Below are 16,252 nucleotides of genomic sequence, written 5' to 3' on the forward strand. Positions count from 1 at the left end.
CCACAGGGAGGCACTAGAGGCAACATAAAAAGAAAGAGCGATCGTGAACCCTAGCGATTCAGACTGGTCCACTTCTACACCAGCGGGTTCAACAGGTGCAAGTCATTATTCATTTTTTATAATTCATCTTCGGGGGGAAAAAAAAAAAAAAAGGATGCACTGTAATAATAAAAAATTTGTTTAAAACTTGCGTCAATATCTTTTAGACCTGTGCCACGGCCAAAGCGGGGAGGGGGGGGGGGGGGGGGACAAGGGGGGGGGGGGGGGGGGGGGGGGGGGGGGGGGGGGGGCAGTTTATAATATAAAATTATCAAATAATTTTATTAATAATATTATTAATATAATGTTTGTTTATATATATATATATATAAAAACAACTGAACCAAAAAGCAACAAGGCAGACGCACAGTCCGGTTCCACAGCCGTCAATTCCTTTTCCTCAGGAAGTCCGTGTTTTTTACAATAGTCTTTTTTGCAATGGTCAGCGTCCTCAATAACCAATCGGTGGTCATGTTTTTTTCAGCTATACACAGTTCCGAGCTCTTTATATTTCTCCACGCCAACTTTATGAACCTTTAATGCAATCCCTGCTGCTGTCAGGCTGCTCAGGCAACATCCACTCCAGTCCCTATTATTACTACTTCTTCATTGGCTCATTTTTCCTTCAAAATGTGTGGTCTCCTGGATATACTCTTTAGCTTAAAGAATCTTCAAAAGTCCTTTCTCTTTAGTCAACTCTTTCCACTTTCCCCAGAATCTTGCCCTCATACATGGGCAAGACCGTGCAGTCCTCCCAGATCTCCTCGAAAACCGCCCCGCAGTCAAACTCACTGCTGGCCTTCTTGAAGTAGTACCTACAGAAAGAGAAAGAAAAACAGAGCTCGGGTAAGTAAAACCCTCAAAACAGATCCAATCCTGTTCAAAACTAATTCAAAAAGACAGCACACAGGGTTTTCAGTCCAGCAAGCTGCTTCATTAAAATGCTCACGAATGTTAAATTACACAGGGAGACTGAGCGCAGAAGAATTCGTGCTTCGAAGCACCATTAGCTGTTTAATATTCAGTCGATGATGCCATCTAGTTGAGCATACCTAACAATTACCCAGTTTATGAAGGCAAAACTAAATAGCTCTAAAAAGGAAGTGCTTGCAAAGGAATAAATTATATTAGCAATAAAAACAGCTGCCTCCAGGGTCACTAATTCCATACACTGCCAGCACAGCTGAGGCAAGGCCCTGTTAATCAAACTCACTTTTAAACTATTTCTATTCACAAGCTATCTGCTCCGTCCCGCCCGAGTCACATTTTTTGTTTTACGTTGCTTGTGCGTTCTTCAGATTACATCGCTCTTAAAACGACGAGCAGGCAGAATGGGAAACTGAGAAGGATCCGAGTCGCAACGCTCAACGCTGAATGGAAGGCCCGTTGCTTTGCTTCACTCGTCTTTTCATCATGCTCGAGACTGCTCAGAAACAACCCCCTCCCTCTGTGAAACATTTAGGACCTCTCCGTCATCCCAAACGAGACGTTCGGCTTTCTTGATTAAAGGTTTCTTTTCCCCTCCCCTGTCCCCTCTTTGCTCGTTTACCCTCTATTGTTTGTTAATTGCAGACGCGCTAAATGAAGGACTGCCATTCACAGAGTTAACATTTCGGGTGCCTGTGCGCCTGCATGTCAAAGCACACACCTCAGACTGCAGACGCTAACTCGCGCACAGACTCCGATTGCGCTATTTGATCACCAGCAAACAGAGAAAAAAGAAAGAAAGAAAGAGCTTGTCAGATCTCCCTCAAATAGACTGGAACCTGTCCCGGCGGGCAGAGCCACGCTGTTCCTCTGTAAATTACAGACAGTGAGGGGCTTCTGCGGGGTTAAGAGGTCGCGTAACTCTGGGCTGAAAAATTGTAGGGTTGATTTTCAGTAATGACTTTGCTGGTTAGTGATGTTTTTTCAAAAGGGAGACCGGCAGGGGTTTGGGTCTGTTTTAATGATGCGCTTTTGTAATGGAAAATATTTACAGTGGCACTGGGAAAGGAAAGGGAGGGATTCCTATAGTGTTCTGCGGCTGCTGCTTTAAATTCAGAGCGGGCTGAGGAAGTCATCAAACCCGTGTAGGGAGTAGGTTCACTTTGCTCCTAATTAATTACAGAAAAAAAAAACTGAAATCTTGACTACTGTCTGCCATTACGACAGGGAGACCTGGAAAACGAACACTACACGGTACACATTATTTCCAAGGTCCCAGGTTTGGACTCTTGTTTGTGTTTACAAATTAATGCGTCTCAGTTTTTCTTTTCTTTTTGAAGGATAGAAAAAAAATCAGCATGACATTTCACGTAATTATAACCTTATTTCTCAGGAAAAAGCTACATCCTCCCCCACCACAGTTTCAAACGAGAGAGAAGAAAAAAAAAAAGGTTTCCATTGAAACATGTTTTATGTGGCAGGCTTCTCTCTGTGGAACATCTGGCAGCAATCTAGTTTGGCAGGCATGGCGTTACTGTTCTTTGTTGAATTGCTGCCATGCTGAAATTACCCAACACCAGGCATTCTCTACGGTTAGGGCCATCGGTGTTAAATCACTTATTTTTTTAAATAGAACACTAACAGCATTACGAGTATACCTATTGTATTGACTTTAAAAAAAAAATCACAAATAAAAAATCATTGTTGCCCATAATGCTGCCTGATGCAATCAATAAAGAATTTGAGAGTCTTCCCATCTGTGCGTCTTTGTGCATAAAATGAAAAGCATGGGCTTCAAAGACATGCTTATTAAGTGTGCCTTACAATGAAATCAGTGCCAGATGTGACCGAAGCAGACTAGTTTGATAGGGGAAGAGAGTGGGGGGGGGGGGGAGGAGGAAGGTTCTCGATGAGACCTGTCTCACGGGTGGGGGTGTTGGGGGGGGTGTCCCCCCCTCAAGGTCACCTGCAGTTTTGCTCAAAGTCCAGCCAAAAGTCAAAGCTTAGATCAAAAATGAATCCCTGTGTGTCGGTATAATTAGTTTCTCCTTTTTAAGTCAAGCATGTTAGGGAAGCGTGTTTTAACCCACTGTTGGCACTAATTATTCTGCATAAGAATTAAAACAGAAACAGCTCTCCCCATTGAAAACTGCAAAACAAACAGGTTAAAAAAATAAAAAGAATGAATACATAAAAACACCCTATTAAACATCACAAGTAAAGATGTGTTACACGCTTCGATTTTACCAATATAACACACACACACACATATATATATATATATTTTTACCTGTAATTTCCTTTTTTCCGGAGCTGTTCCTTGAAGTGCCCCAGCGTCAGACAGTGTGACTTCATCATCCTCCGGTAGGGGATCTCCTCGCCACAGAAAAAGTATGTAACCACCATCTCACTGGCCTGGCCACTGGGACCACTGTGCGCTCTCTTTGGTTCTTTGTGTCTGGAAAGAGATCATTAAATACAGTCAGTCAGCTTTTACCTGCACAAGCGCTTACTGCATTACAAGACAGCCAGAGTAATACTGTAAGGAATGGGACACAGACAAGAAGCAAAATGTAATCTTCGAAGCCTGTGTTTTTATGCCAAGGGGAGCACACTTGGTTAAAGGTTTATCTGTGCCAGGTCAGGCGCCGGTGATACTATAGACAGCCCCAGACCCACAGTACTTCAGAGGCAGCGTGGACTGGGACTCTCAAAAGGTCACACAGGGTAGGTCCACAGTAATTTAGTCTTAATTTGTTCCAAGTCTTTGTAGAGCAACTTCAGAGAAGAGCAGCTGAAGCAAAGACAGCTGGTAGACGGAAGGTCAGCCAATTAAATAAAAGTCTGTTGTCAGGTGACCATTTCCGAACTTCAAAAGAAATGGTCTGAAGATGGAGGAAGTTCAAAGCATAGAAGGAAAAAAAAAACAGCTTTTGTTTTTTAAGCCTTGCAGGGCCAGCCTATTATTATTATTTATTATTATTATTATTATTATAATAACACCACCACACATGAATATAACTTACTCTTCTGTTTGAGGTCCAGGACTTGATAAAGGCAGGACTCCACTTTGTGAAGTACTTGGGTGACTCCTGTCTCTCTGAAGGCTTGATGCTGAATACCTAAGGCAAACAAGAAACCACCAATTAAAACAAATACAACAATAATCAATCATATACAAAAACGGGTTGGTACATTTCTCTGGTTCCCATTCATATGTAAAATAATATAGGCTTTCAGTGGGTTACATGAAACATACAAGAGAGATTTCAATAAAGCAGTGATGGCAGTGCCTTTGCAATGGTTCTAGTGCCGGATCGCGGCTCCCTACCTCTGTTTGGCTGGCTTGGACACCTCCTCCAGGCGTCGGCAGGCCTCCTCCAGCTGTGCCAGGGTGTTGGGAGGGGGCAGGGGGGGCATAGCCGGGTCCTGGATGAAGGGGTGGGCTGGCTGGTGTGTCCGCTGGTGACCGCCGCTCCCCCACAAGTGCTGGCGACTGGGCCTCTCCCCGGGGGCTCCTCTCGAGTCGGAGCCGTACGTCTTCTTCGTACCTTGAGTGCTGAGAGAGGGAGAGCGGAACGGAAAGGTGAGTCCCCAGGAACACGTCTGTCAGCGTCGCTGCTGCTGCCCCACTGCACACTTACTGCACTGCATGGCTGCTGACTGCGACACAGCCCGGTTAAAACAGGTGGAATGCATGACTAGTGTAAAACTCACCTGTGTGTTTTATGCTTGCTCTGCCTCTCCCCCTCCAACATCCACTGCCAGACGCTGTGGGAGCGGTCCGTCCCGTCCGAGGGGAGCTGCCCGGAGCCCGCCCCCCCATCCCCATTGGGAAGTGTGGAGCTCTCGTTGGCTTTGCAGCTCCTCTTCGACAGCGTGTTAGACCGACTGCTGCAAGAGAACAAACACACAGCGTTAGAACCAAAATCTCTGTCTTCTTCAAAAGAATTATATTACCTCTGAATAATTCAAACTTGTTCTGCAATAGCGGCTTTAGCCCGTTTATGGTTTAAACCCCACATACACGCAAACTGCTTGCCCATCAACACCACTACAGCTAGCATTTAAAAACCCTACACTGCATCTATCCTTGTTTTGCTAATATAATCCACTCACCCAAATCCGTACTGATCCCCTTGCCCTGCGGACTGGTCTTTCAAGTGGCTTCTGCATTTGGGGTAGGGGCAGAAGTCCGTGCTGCCCGGGCACAGGCACTGCACCCGCTGGGCAGCCTCCACCTCGATCTGCTCCTTGCTCTTGGGCCCCGAGTGGTGGTGGATGTAGTGGTGGTGAACATGTTTGGTGGACTGCTTGGCGACGAAGGGTTTGGAGCCCAGGGGGTACGGCAGCGATGGCATGCTGCCCCGGTACAAGGGGAGGTGGTGGTCTGGGGATTTGGAGCGGGGGGAGTGGCGAACCACCCCCGGAGATTGGCACCCCGGTGTCTTCAGCACCCTCGACAAGTGCTCGTCCAGGATAGCCTGGGGGTCTTCCTCGCAGCTGCCCGACGATGGCAGCAGAGCCACGGAGTGAGGCTGGGAGTGCGCTGCCTCCAGAGCAGCCTGCCCGCTCCCAGCTGGCACCTCAGTGTCCTCTTTCTCCTCCTCCTAGCAAAGCAGGTAACAAAACAGTTCATTTACTGAGCATACAAAAAAAACCAATACAAAACACAGAGTCTTCTGTATATTCACAAGTAGCATAAACAGTTCATTTACTGAACATACAAAAACACAGAACACAAAGCACTGAGCCTTCCTTATATTCAAAAGCAGCAAAAGAGATTTCACTACGACTACAACTGCAAATATGAACTATGGAAACAGAGAACAGAGCTTTTAAATAAGAAAGCCAACAACCCTGGAGGCACTAGCACAGTGAAGGGTCCTCCCTCGCTCACCTCTTTGATTTGCTGCAGTCTCTCCTCCAGGCTGCTCATGGTTTCCTGCTCCCTCTTGAGCTTCTCCAGCCGGGCAATGAGCTCCGCAGCGAAGCAGGCTGGGTCCACAGGAGTCATCTCCTTGGGCAGCCGGTGTGTCCTCTGAAGAGCGGGGGAGACAGAGGACAGATGCCACATTGAGCCACGGGCTGGACAGCAGCATTACCTAGAGGCTAACCCAGCGACTGAATGGAGATGGTGCTGCAGGAGGGAGGGAGGCAGGGCTGGGCTCGGCTGCTGTCTTTATGAGCGAGCGAGTCGGCGTGGTCTCGCCGAGCCCTGCCGCTGCCTGCCCTCCTCTCCCGCCGCCAGCAGCGCTCGCCTAGGGCACGAGCAGTTGGTCGCGCCCCGAGGAGCCCCTGTTTGTTCCCTCTGTAGTACAACCAACCCATCAGCAGCTACTCTGAAGTCAGGCAGCTTCAAAGACTGTTGTCAAACATCAAAAAAACACCACGGTGGGAGGGAGAAGCTTCAGCTGGAAAAAGCAAGTTCTAAACAGAGTGAGAGAGAGAGAGGAGCAAAAATGTAAAAAAATAAGAAGGGGAGATGTGTAGCGGAGGGGGTGGGTGGTGGGAAGGGTTGGAGTGAAGTCAAACGGCTCCAGATCAGAGATGTGGTCATTTCTTTCCTGGCTACACACTGGGCACCTTTGAGGTGGTGTTGTCTCAATAGTGTCCTAGTTTTTTTTTTTTTCCTCTCTCTCGCTCCCTCCTTTGTACAGACAATGAGAGACAGAGAGAGAGATGCTCCCGGCTCTAGTGCTACACTGCCGAGATTGACTGCTTGAAGCAGATCCATCAATGGAAAAGGGAATCGCCTCCAAAACAGAGAGTGGAAAAAAAATTAAATGAAGAGCAAGCAAGCTGTTTCTGCCAAAGTGAAGAAAACCTGTGTGTATATATATATATATATCTATATATATATATAATATATATATATATTATATATATAAGAGATAATATATAATACTCTCCCCCCCCACCCCCCGCGGACTATACCAAGCAAACTTTCTATCACGTGTACCCCCTCCTCCCTGACTCTCTACCCCCTACCATGGGCCCATCTTTATGAAGCCCAAAGCCAAGCTGCCAATTCAAGCCTCCCTGCCCGCCAGATGAGGCAGGATCTCTCTACAGCAACCACTGGGCTCCAGAAATGATGCGAGAGGAAAGACAGAGGGAAAAAAGCACCACTCAGCTGGAAGTTGTCACTTTTCTACAGGCTGGCTTTATTCAGCGCCTGATCAAAGAGCTGCCTGGCAGAGAGAGTCGATTTGCAAGCCCCAGGACAAAATAATCTCATTTACCAGCTAGGGCTATGGAATTATTATTATTACAATCACCACTATGGATACTTCTGTTATCAGTATTTTTATTAATATTAAAAGAAAGAAAATCCCACCAGCCCCTGTTGTACAATAAGAAGATGATAAACAAATCTACACAGATACCGTTCAAAAAGTAAAATGCTTTGAAAGCAATTTCCAGTCAGGAAGAATTCTTTCGACAACGTTGAGAAGCAGGCGAACGCACTTCTCCGATGAACCGCGAGAGTGACAGAGAGGGAGAGGTGGCACTTACAGGAAAATGAGGCAGCGAGACCTGGCCGTTCATCTTGACACTGCGCTGCATCTCTCGCTGTAAGTGCTTCTTCCCCAGTCTGTACGGAGGAATCCCATCTCTGTGGACGAAACAAAAACACCCAGGTCAACCCCATGGGGCTCCAAAGCACACAGGTAGCAGTGAAGGGGTCTGGGGAGTGGCTGCCAGCGGGGCAGGCTATTATTCTCCTGAAGTGAAGCCAATGCATTGCAACATATTGCTGAATTTATTCCACATTTCTAAAAGGTTAGTGAGAATGTTCCTGTAGACCAGGACCTGAGCTCCAGACATTTCATTTTAATGGCAAACGGAAAGAAAGGAGGCGCATTTGCAATAATCAACACGGCTGAATATTTCTTTATTGAGGGAATAATAAATCTTGCTTATAATTATAAAACACGTGGCTTCAACAAGACTGACTCTTGCAGTTTTTTTGTTTAGTTTTTAATCTTTTTTTTGAAGTTGGCACCCCAGTGAGCTGCCCATTTAAGCGGGGCACATTATCTGAGCCTTTTTTAAGTGAGCTGTGCCCGACCCAGCCCAAATGCAGTTTTACTGGCACTTTGAAATCCCCGGCTCCTGTACATAAGCATCTCCTCCCATCTTCATTGGCAATGACTCTGAAACAAGCCTCTGATCTCCCCGCATCAAAAGGCTGGTTTGTAAGATAAGGTAATGTTTGAAGTTCACACAGCAGCATTCCCCGGCGTCCAGACTAAACCCACAAATAAGATGCAAGCACAAAATCAGCTTTTTTCCTTTATCTAGAAATGAGATTTAAATTTGCACTGCGTGTCTTTTAACACTAATAAAAAAGACACACTAATCAAATTGTTCCCGCAACGAAAAAGCTGCTTCTATTTCGCACAGCAACATGAAATAAAAACGTAATGCCGCTAATTCTTCTATGCCGCTTATGGAAGTTTCATTTTTAAATTCAGAAAGCACATATAGTTATGGGATCGTCGGTGTAAAACACATTGCCAGGATTACACTGGGACCAAACAGTATCGGAGAAACCAGATCTAACAAAGATATTCCACATCATCAAAGCAATTCAACGCACAACCAGCACTGCCTTCTACACACACACACACACACCTCTATAACTTCAGCAACACAAACTGAGAGGGGGCGCACAAGTATATTTTAGTGGACCCCTCTCCCCCAATATAGACTTTGGAATAAGGAACCCCATTCTACTTGAGATACCCCGCCCCTTCTCTTTCTTCTGTACCCCCTACCCCAAAACTTTCCACTAAAGAAATTTTACAAAGCCAACAACCCCAGTGTACTGTTGAGCTCTTCAAATCCTCTATATGACACCCCCCCAGCAGTTTAATCAGCCAAGCCTCCTCCCTCCCCCACTCGCCCCTGCCCTGGCCTGGCGATTGCAACGGCAGGAGAAACAGCCAGGCTCCTTTCATACTCTGCATTCTGGGGATCTCTTATTCAGTTGTGCAAGTAATTTTCAAAGCATCCTGCTTCTCTCTTATCCCCCTAAGCTCTCCTAGACGAACAATAGGCTGAAAATGATTCAGTTAAGCCTTTCATGCTCTGTGCACTTTATTTCTCACTCCCTGCTCTCATCTGTAGGCTTCTACAATCGGTACCAAACTAAAGGAGAGGGTGTCCTAATCCTGGCCCTGTGAATCCCAGGTGACCCTCCCCCAGTCCACAAACGGCTAACCCCAGTGAATGCACCCTTGACACATGACCACACTAAAACCAGAGCCAGTAGGAAGAAATAAAAAAAACATGTGACTCAGCCTGCCTTCATTTGTTGCCAACATTTTTCAATGAGCAAGTCTCACAGCCCACATGTCTGGTACTTTTCAATGGAAAACAATCGGATAATTAGAAAAGGACTTTGAAATCTGTTGGATCTGGTTGGAGGAGGGAGGGAGGGAGGGGTGAGACAGAGAAGGAGAGAGAGGGGGGGGGAACACCCCAAAAAGGGGGTTAAACAAATCTGAAAACTTTGAACCCCACACAGACAAAAACTAACCAGAAAGCTTTCTGAAAAGCAACACCAAGCGGACAGTACGAAAACAGCAAAAACAAAAGCCAGTGAAGATGCCGTTTCCTCTTGACCCTTTACGACACAATGTCAGATCGCTGCTCCTAAACTCAAACAGACCCCCCCGGTTAAGACAAACATGAACATCGAACCTGGGTCTCTGTCTGTTTTGCATTTCTTTTTAAAGCTAGATAGCCAGCACTAGCATTACATTAGCACCACTTCAAAACCCACTCCGTTACTAATACTCGTGCTACTTTTAAAGGAAGGAAAGCGTGCTCTGTTGCTTTAAGAGACCCCTATGTACCCCAGCTCCACTGCCTCCTGTTATATAGGTGTTAATTACCCCTGCAATGGCTGGATAGCAACTTAGACGCACAGTAAACAACAGCTAACTGGTCGGTAGCACCATGAAAAGATACCCATTAACTAAAAAACTGAAATTAGGTGTAAACAGGGCCCTTGGACATATCTTCGATACTGCTGTGTCTGCTGGTAATCTGTTTTAAACATGCAGCGTTCAAACGGTACTTCTCTCTGCGACACTTACACACTGCTGTCAGTCATGGACATGGAATCATCAGTCATTGTGTCGCTGGATATTTCACTGTCGTTTGCACTGGTCACAGGAGCAAACACATGGCCAGAATTGACATGGTAGGGGTTGACAGGGTCCTTGCGTCTATAGGACCTGAAAAGAAACAACGAAGGTGTTAAATAATAATAATTTTAAAATTTTTTTTAAAAAATGGGATTTTGTGTTACAAAAAAAAAAAAAAAACACAAAAACATTTGTTGGTGGCCAGCAGAAATAACTTCTTTCTTTTTTAACCCAAGTTGATAAAGTGTTTAGTTTCGGTTTTGCTGGAGGCTTGATTGATAATGGGATTTCGAGAATGCAGTTTTCAAAGGTATTCTTAAAATGTGTGGTGCCTCTAAACTTCAAAGGATCCCTCCTTTGTTTTGTTTTCGCCAGGGTCTACTGAATTTAATAATTAGAGTCATTTACACAAGACTCAGAGGCCTCAGGAATGTGACAGCATGCTCTGTAGGCCCCCCCCCCTTTCTTTTAATGTCCCCCCCCCCCCCCCCCCCCTCCCCCCACAGCAGCCTCTGAAATTGGATGAGGCTGGCTTGAGTGAAGTGAGCAGCCCGGCAGCAAAGGACAGCAACACTTCCCCTGATTCTAGTATCTCTGGGCTCTTTGTTCCTCTGGCCCCCAGTCTCTCACGGTTTTCTCAAACAAACCCTGCGCCCCCCCTCCTCCTCTCCTGTGCCCTGCTGTGGAGCATTCCTGTTTCACTAGTGGGGGGGGGGGGGGGGGCGAGAGAGAGGGAGAGAGGAAGGGGGAAGGAGGGCCTCTTCTTTATGAGAGTGCCTACTGCAGGGAGGACTATTGGGAGAGTAGAAACAGCAGCATGACTGAAGCACAAGGCTCCAGCTCAGGTCTGAACCACTGTGGCTGTGGAGTCAGGTATTTAACACAGCTGGGAATGCATTCCTCTCTTCACTTTTTTTTTTTTTTTTTTACTTCGCTCTCCCAAGTACACTTTTCAAAATTCAATTTCAAAGGAGAAGACAAAAAAGGAGCTAAAAAAAAAAAGAGGCAAGTTTTGCCTTCCATTTTTTTTTGTGTGTGACATGAAGTTATGGTGGATGAAAAGACCCCTCCTCCTCCTCCTCCTCCTCCTCCTCCTCCTCCTCCTCCTCCTCCCCTCCCCTCTGCTTCTATCTGGCTGTAATAAAACTAGCCATGGTTATGCTGTGGAGTAGTGGTGGAATTCAAATGGGTTACACATGCTTCAGATGGAAGTTGTGACATGAAAGAGACCCAGAGTTCTTTTGTGAAAGATTGGGCTGTATTGATCAAGCACGGTAACTTGAGAAGCAGTGCCACAGTATTGACCTGTAAATCACAGCAGTCTGAGATCCAAGCCTTTATCACTGCTCTGCTTGGCAGGGCTCTTTCTTGGTCTGGGCCCATTAACTCCCCTAAGTACCGCTGAATAAATGTGCTGATGTCAAGCTGCCCGACATCTGCACAGGACCCAGGCCCCTTTAAGGGTTTAACTTGCGCCTATTATTTGAACATGTAATCATTCCCTGATTATGCTAATATAGCAGCGCTGGCATGTGCTCGCAGCATGTTTTGGAACGGATGTTTACTACCATCAGCGCTAACTGAAATCACAATAAAATATATATATATATATATATATATATATATATATATATATATATTAAAGTTGCCACCAATAGTTTCTATCTGAATGATGTTTTAGGCTCATCTGTATCAACTACAGGGTTTTAGGGATATGAGGAGACCCCCAAACATCTTAAGAAAACTGATTGGATCTGTTTCTGTTTTCCTGCAATTAAATTTGTTTTTTTTTTTTTGTTTTTTTTTTGTTTTTTTCTTGACCACATTACTGTAATTGCACCCAGATGGGCCGACTGTTTCCCATTGCAGTTTGCATCAGGAATGCTTAGCAGGGACCCCAGTTCCTAGAGATGCAAGTTAAAAACACACGCAAGAGCTCCCAGGTCCGCTGTGTGTGTGAAAGGCATTACCCTGGCTGTCATGCGGTACTCTACAGCACACAGATGAATGTGATGCCTTCCAGGCTCTGCTTATCTCTTATCTTGATAAAATGCGACAACAGCCCGCTCTTTTTTTTTTTTTTTTTTTTTTTTTTTTTTTTTGTTTATTGTAGTGTGTGGTCATGCCCAGAAATCGAAAGAACAAACATGACTGTTAGTTTGAGAAAGTGGACCGAATATAACAGAACTCCACTATAATTTCATTCATAGTTCTGGGCACTGAAACGTAGATTTGTTGTCACACTTGAAACGGCACTGTCATTACTGTCAAATGAAAGATCAGTCCAACCACTCCCGCCTTTGGGAGTCAACTTTCTTCCTATACAACTAGAGCGAACACCACGGGAGCCAGCAGAGGGCGTCTTCCCCAGCGAGCATGTGCACCAAGTTATGAGGAAGATGGATCTCGCTGATCTTTCCCCATCTTTCATGAATAGAAAGCAGGTGAGAACATGATGTTATGGCATAACTCCACTAATCAAGAAAGAATTAACTAAAAATAAAAGTTATCTTTTTTATTATTATTATTAGTTTCCATTCCAGACTTAGTGGGCACACGGGCTGCGCCCCATCTGCTGTAATAAGATGTTCAGTATTACACAGGACTGCTTCTTATTATTTGACTCTTAAAAACAGGTCATGCATTGTTTTGTTTTTTTACATATAGTCACCGTGATGCCAAGTACAATCTTACCTGTAACCATTTTCAATGACTTCCGTAGTTCTCAGTGAAGCGGTTGCCCGCAACGATTTTGAAGATAGTCCCACCATAGATGCCAGCGCCTTGGCTTTGAAATCGTTGCAAGTCCACTCTTCCTCTTCGTTCAGGGTAGGCAAGTAGCCACACACGACTTTCAGACTCCCTGGCCCGTTCAGGGTCGGGCACGCCGGGTTCTCGCCCCCAGCCCGCACGTAGTCGAGGTATACATCAGAGGTCAAAAACATCTGGTACGCGTTCTCCTCCATCGTTGTCTGAATCTCGGTCTGCGCCTGATCAAACATCGCAGAGTCGATCTGTTGCTTCTTAACACTATCCCTTATGTAGGTTTTCGTAGCGGGTTTCAGCTGCTTGGCAACGATGCTGTTGTTCTCGATATACCTCTTGTAAATAGCTTTGGCAACTCGTAGAGTTTTGGTTTCCTTGAGGTCCATTTGCCTGAACCCGTTGCAGGCGAACCAGAAATCCAAAGTGTCGACGCATTTCTCGCGTTCCAAAAAGATCCTGAACAAGTGGGCTCCGTCCTGGTCGCCCAGGAGCGAGTGCAGCGACTTTGTCCACCGAGAGAGTGGGGAGTCCGGGGAGGCGCTGCCTTCGGGCTCCCCGAGATCACCCTCGTTCCTCCGCGGCGCCGCGTCCGAGGAGAGGGGTGCCACGGTTGTCTTCGCCTTTTGGGTTTTCATGGCGAGCTTGCGCTGGCATGAGGACTCTCCTTCTTCCCCTGGTACCGGGGGTCGAGGTGCATCTTCTCTGAAGCTGTCTGTAAGCGTCCTAATCATGGCTCGGTTCCGAGCTGCTGCTGCTGCTGCCGACGGAGTCTCGCCTTCTCCTTTAAGAGTGCCACAGTAATCTCACAGGACAGCGGGGGGTCTGCACAGCCCTTCTCTCTGAAAAAAAAGAATCAAGTATTGATCTAATCAAAAACAGATCCGCCCAACTTCAAAGACACGAAGTAAACAGTCTATTCACTGTCCCATTTACGGTTCTGAAAGAACACAAAACACAAAGAATTTTCTATCGGTAAAATAAATCCTACAAACGGCTTTTTAAAAAAAAAAAAGTAAAAAAGAAACATTATAACAGATCATTTTGAATATGTTAACTATTTAATTAAAAAAAAAAAAAAAAAAACATCTTTATACATTCCATTCATAAATATTTTCATTTAAACAAATGTAGCCTTTTGTATTCTGGAAACATTTAAAATCAAACCAATTAATTAAACTACCCTTAAGAAAGACTTCAAAACATTCACAATAAACACTACTGTAATAAATTAAACGAGCATATGGCCTGAAACTTTTTACAAAAACACATTTTTTATATATGTAATATATATATATATATATATATATATATATATATATATATATATATATATATATATATATAAATAAATCTACAGCATGCTTCACGGATCCTGTACCATCTGTTTCACATTTCTGCCTGTATTAAACACGACACGCTGAGAATCGCCCTCAGAGAGAATACACGTTTACAAAGCACTATAACATTGTTACTAGAAAGTCGCATATTAAAACACGAGCGGGCAGGGCTTAATGGAAATCAATAATGTTGCACTGATCTCTTCTAAAGATAAACTCGCACATAAGAAGAAAAAAAACGGGCAGAAAAAAACAGCCACAATCAGCCATTTAAATTTGGCACACAGTTCCCATCGGTGCCCTTGAAAGTGTTAAAAATGCTTTGTACCTTGATGGACCCCACTCGAGGTGCATACACTAGCGCAGGCCGAGCGGAGGTGCTTTATAATCAACATCCAGGCAGGCACAAGGAAAATGGAACCCCATGCACTGCGCGTTAAACACACAGATCCACAGCTCTGCTCCAGCGCGCCGGCACCGTGCAAAGCAAAAGAACTAAGAACCAAGACCTCACTCCCCGACTCTCGTTTTCAAACGTCAGACACATTATTATCATTCGAGGAAACGCTACAGTGTTGCTTTACTGCTTCGGGTTACACTACAGCTGAAAAGCGGCTGTACAGTAGGGCTGCGCAAAAAAATAAAACCAAAGCCACTTTGAAGCTGGTAAAGCCGAATAAAAAAGCAAACACACACACACTCGGATACACAATGCACCCCTCCGTGCAACGTGTTCCACATCGACTGTACAGCGACAGACCCTCAGTAAAATACATGCTGCATAGAAAACATCCAGCCATACCATCACATTATCCTGAGCCTGGACAGAGTTAAAAGCGAAGGAGTTCAAAAGGCGCTCTCGTGTCTGTCCTGTGAATTGTATTATTATACTTATACATCCAATAGGTTGGTGTCCGCTGGGTAACAGCTCGTATAATCCACGAAGGCTTCGAATGCAATCACAAACCCAGCGTTTCCTAAAGTACAAAAAACCCAGCCTCTCCAGTTGCAGGTCACATTCACTGACTGACCCCCAAACTGAGCACGCAGCGCCTCTTTACAGATCAGAGGGGTGTACGATGAAGGGGGAGGAGGGGGAGGATCCGGCACACACATCACATCCCACCTATTTCTTTCTCTTTTTTTTTTTTTTAACACAGCAGTTTTTCTTTGGTACACACACACACACACACAACGGTATGTTTAAACAAACCTACATTTCTATTTTTTAAATGGCCCAAATCCAGGGCGAATATAGATGTGTTTTTTTTTTATTTTATTTTATTTTAGTTCAAAGCTAGCCAAGAGCACATCAAAGCAAACCGAAGGGGCCCCCGGCAGGATCACACACGCTCTTGTAACTTACCATCGATCAAATACTTTTCAGCTCCTGGAAAATAATAATAAAAAAAAAAAAAAAAAAAACACCTTGCTTTCTCTCTTTCACGCAGGGAAAAAAAGTAATCCACAATCTGCATTGAGCCGCGGTGCCTTACGTTCTGGGCTTAAAATCGGACTTCCCCCCCGTTTTACAAAGAGCCCGTTTCCCCTCAGTACAGGTTGTGATTCAAGCACTCATTGCATGCTCCAAATGCCCTCCGGGCTATTCTAATTTCTAACAAAAACTGTTCTGTAGGTTTAACTGTGGACATCAAAGCGAGGAACCGACAGCCTGGTCCAGCAAGGGAGGTATAAAATAATCGGCTCGTTTTGCTCACAAAAAAACAAATCAACGTTTCTGTTCTGCATCTCATCCTTTTATGTAATAGTACAGACAGACAGACAGCCATCGCGGTTAGTTCGATTTTTTTTAAAAAAAAATTAGTGAGGGTTTATTCGTTTTTTGAAAGGAAAGTTGCTATTAAGTTGCAAGGACCTTATCAAAGGCAAGCAATCTTGAGCCAGCTCCCCGAGGCTTTGGAGCGTCAGAAGTAAGTGATCCGCCGCCCCAATAGCGTTATCCCGACAATCCTTCTGTTGCTACATAAACGTTAAAGGCACAGGCTGCTTCTCTCCACTTTA

The 16,252-nt window shown here is 45.1% G+C and overlaps 1 protein-coding gene across 2 annotated transcripts; it reads right to left on the minus strand.

Moving 5' to 3' along the window:
• Nucleotides 1–329: 329 nt before the first annotated feature.
• On the minus strand, nt 330–15,974 carry LOC121296145 (axin-2-like). 2 transcript variants are annotated; one of them, XM_041221393.1, is made up of 11 exons: nt 15,597–15,974; nt 12,822–13,732; nt 10,077–10,217; nt 7,486–7,585; nt 5,867–6,007; nt 5,086–5,576; nt 4,684–4,860; nt 4,298–4,525; nt 3,993–4,088; nt 3,257–3,424; nt 330–854 (listed from the first exon to the last, which is right to left on the minus strand). In XM_041221393.1, exons 2-11 carry the CDS (start codon nt 13,622–13,624, stop codon nt 728–730), a joined length of 2,472 nt encoding a protein of 823 aa, XP_041077327.1. In that variant the 5' UTR covers nt 13,625–13,732; nt 15,597–15,974; the 3' UTR covers nt 330–727. The 2 variants fall into 2 exon arrangements, with proteins under 2 accessions (XP_041077327.1, XP_041077326.1); XM_041221392.1 differs by lacking the exon at nt 15,597–15,974 and adding an exon at nt 15,033–15,404.
• Between the last annotated feature and the right edge of the window lie 278 nt (nt 15,975–16,252).

This window comes from Polyodon spathula, chromosome 21, assembly GCF_017654505.1.
Source record: "Polyodon spathula isolate WHYD16114869_AA chromosome 21, ASM1765450v1, whole genome shotgun sequence".
Lineage (NCBI taxonomy): Eukaryota > Metazoa > Chordata > Actinopteri > Acipenseriformes > Polyodontidae > Polyodon > Polyodon spathula.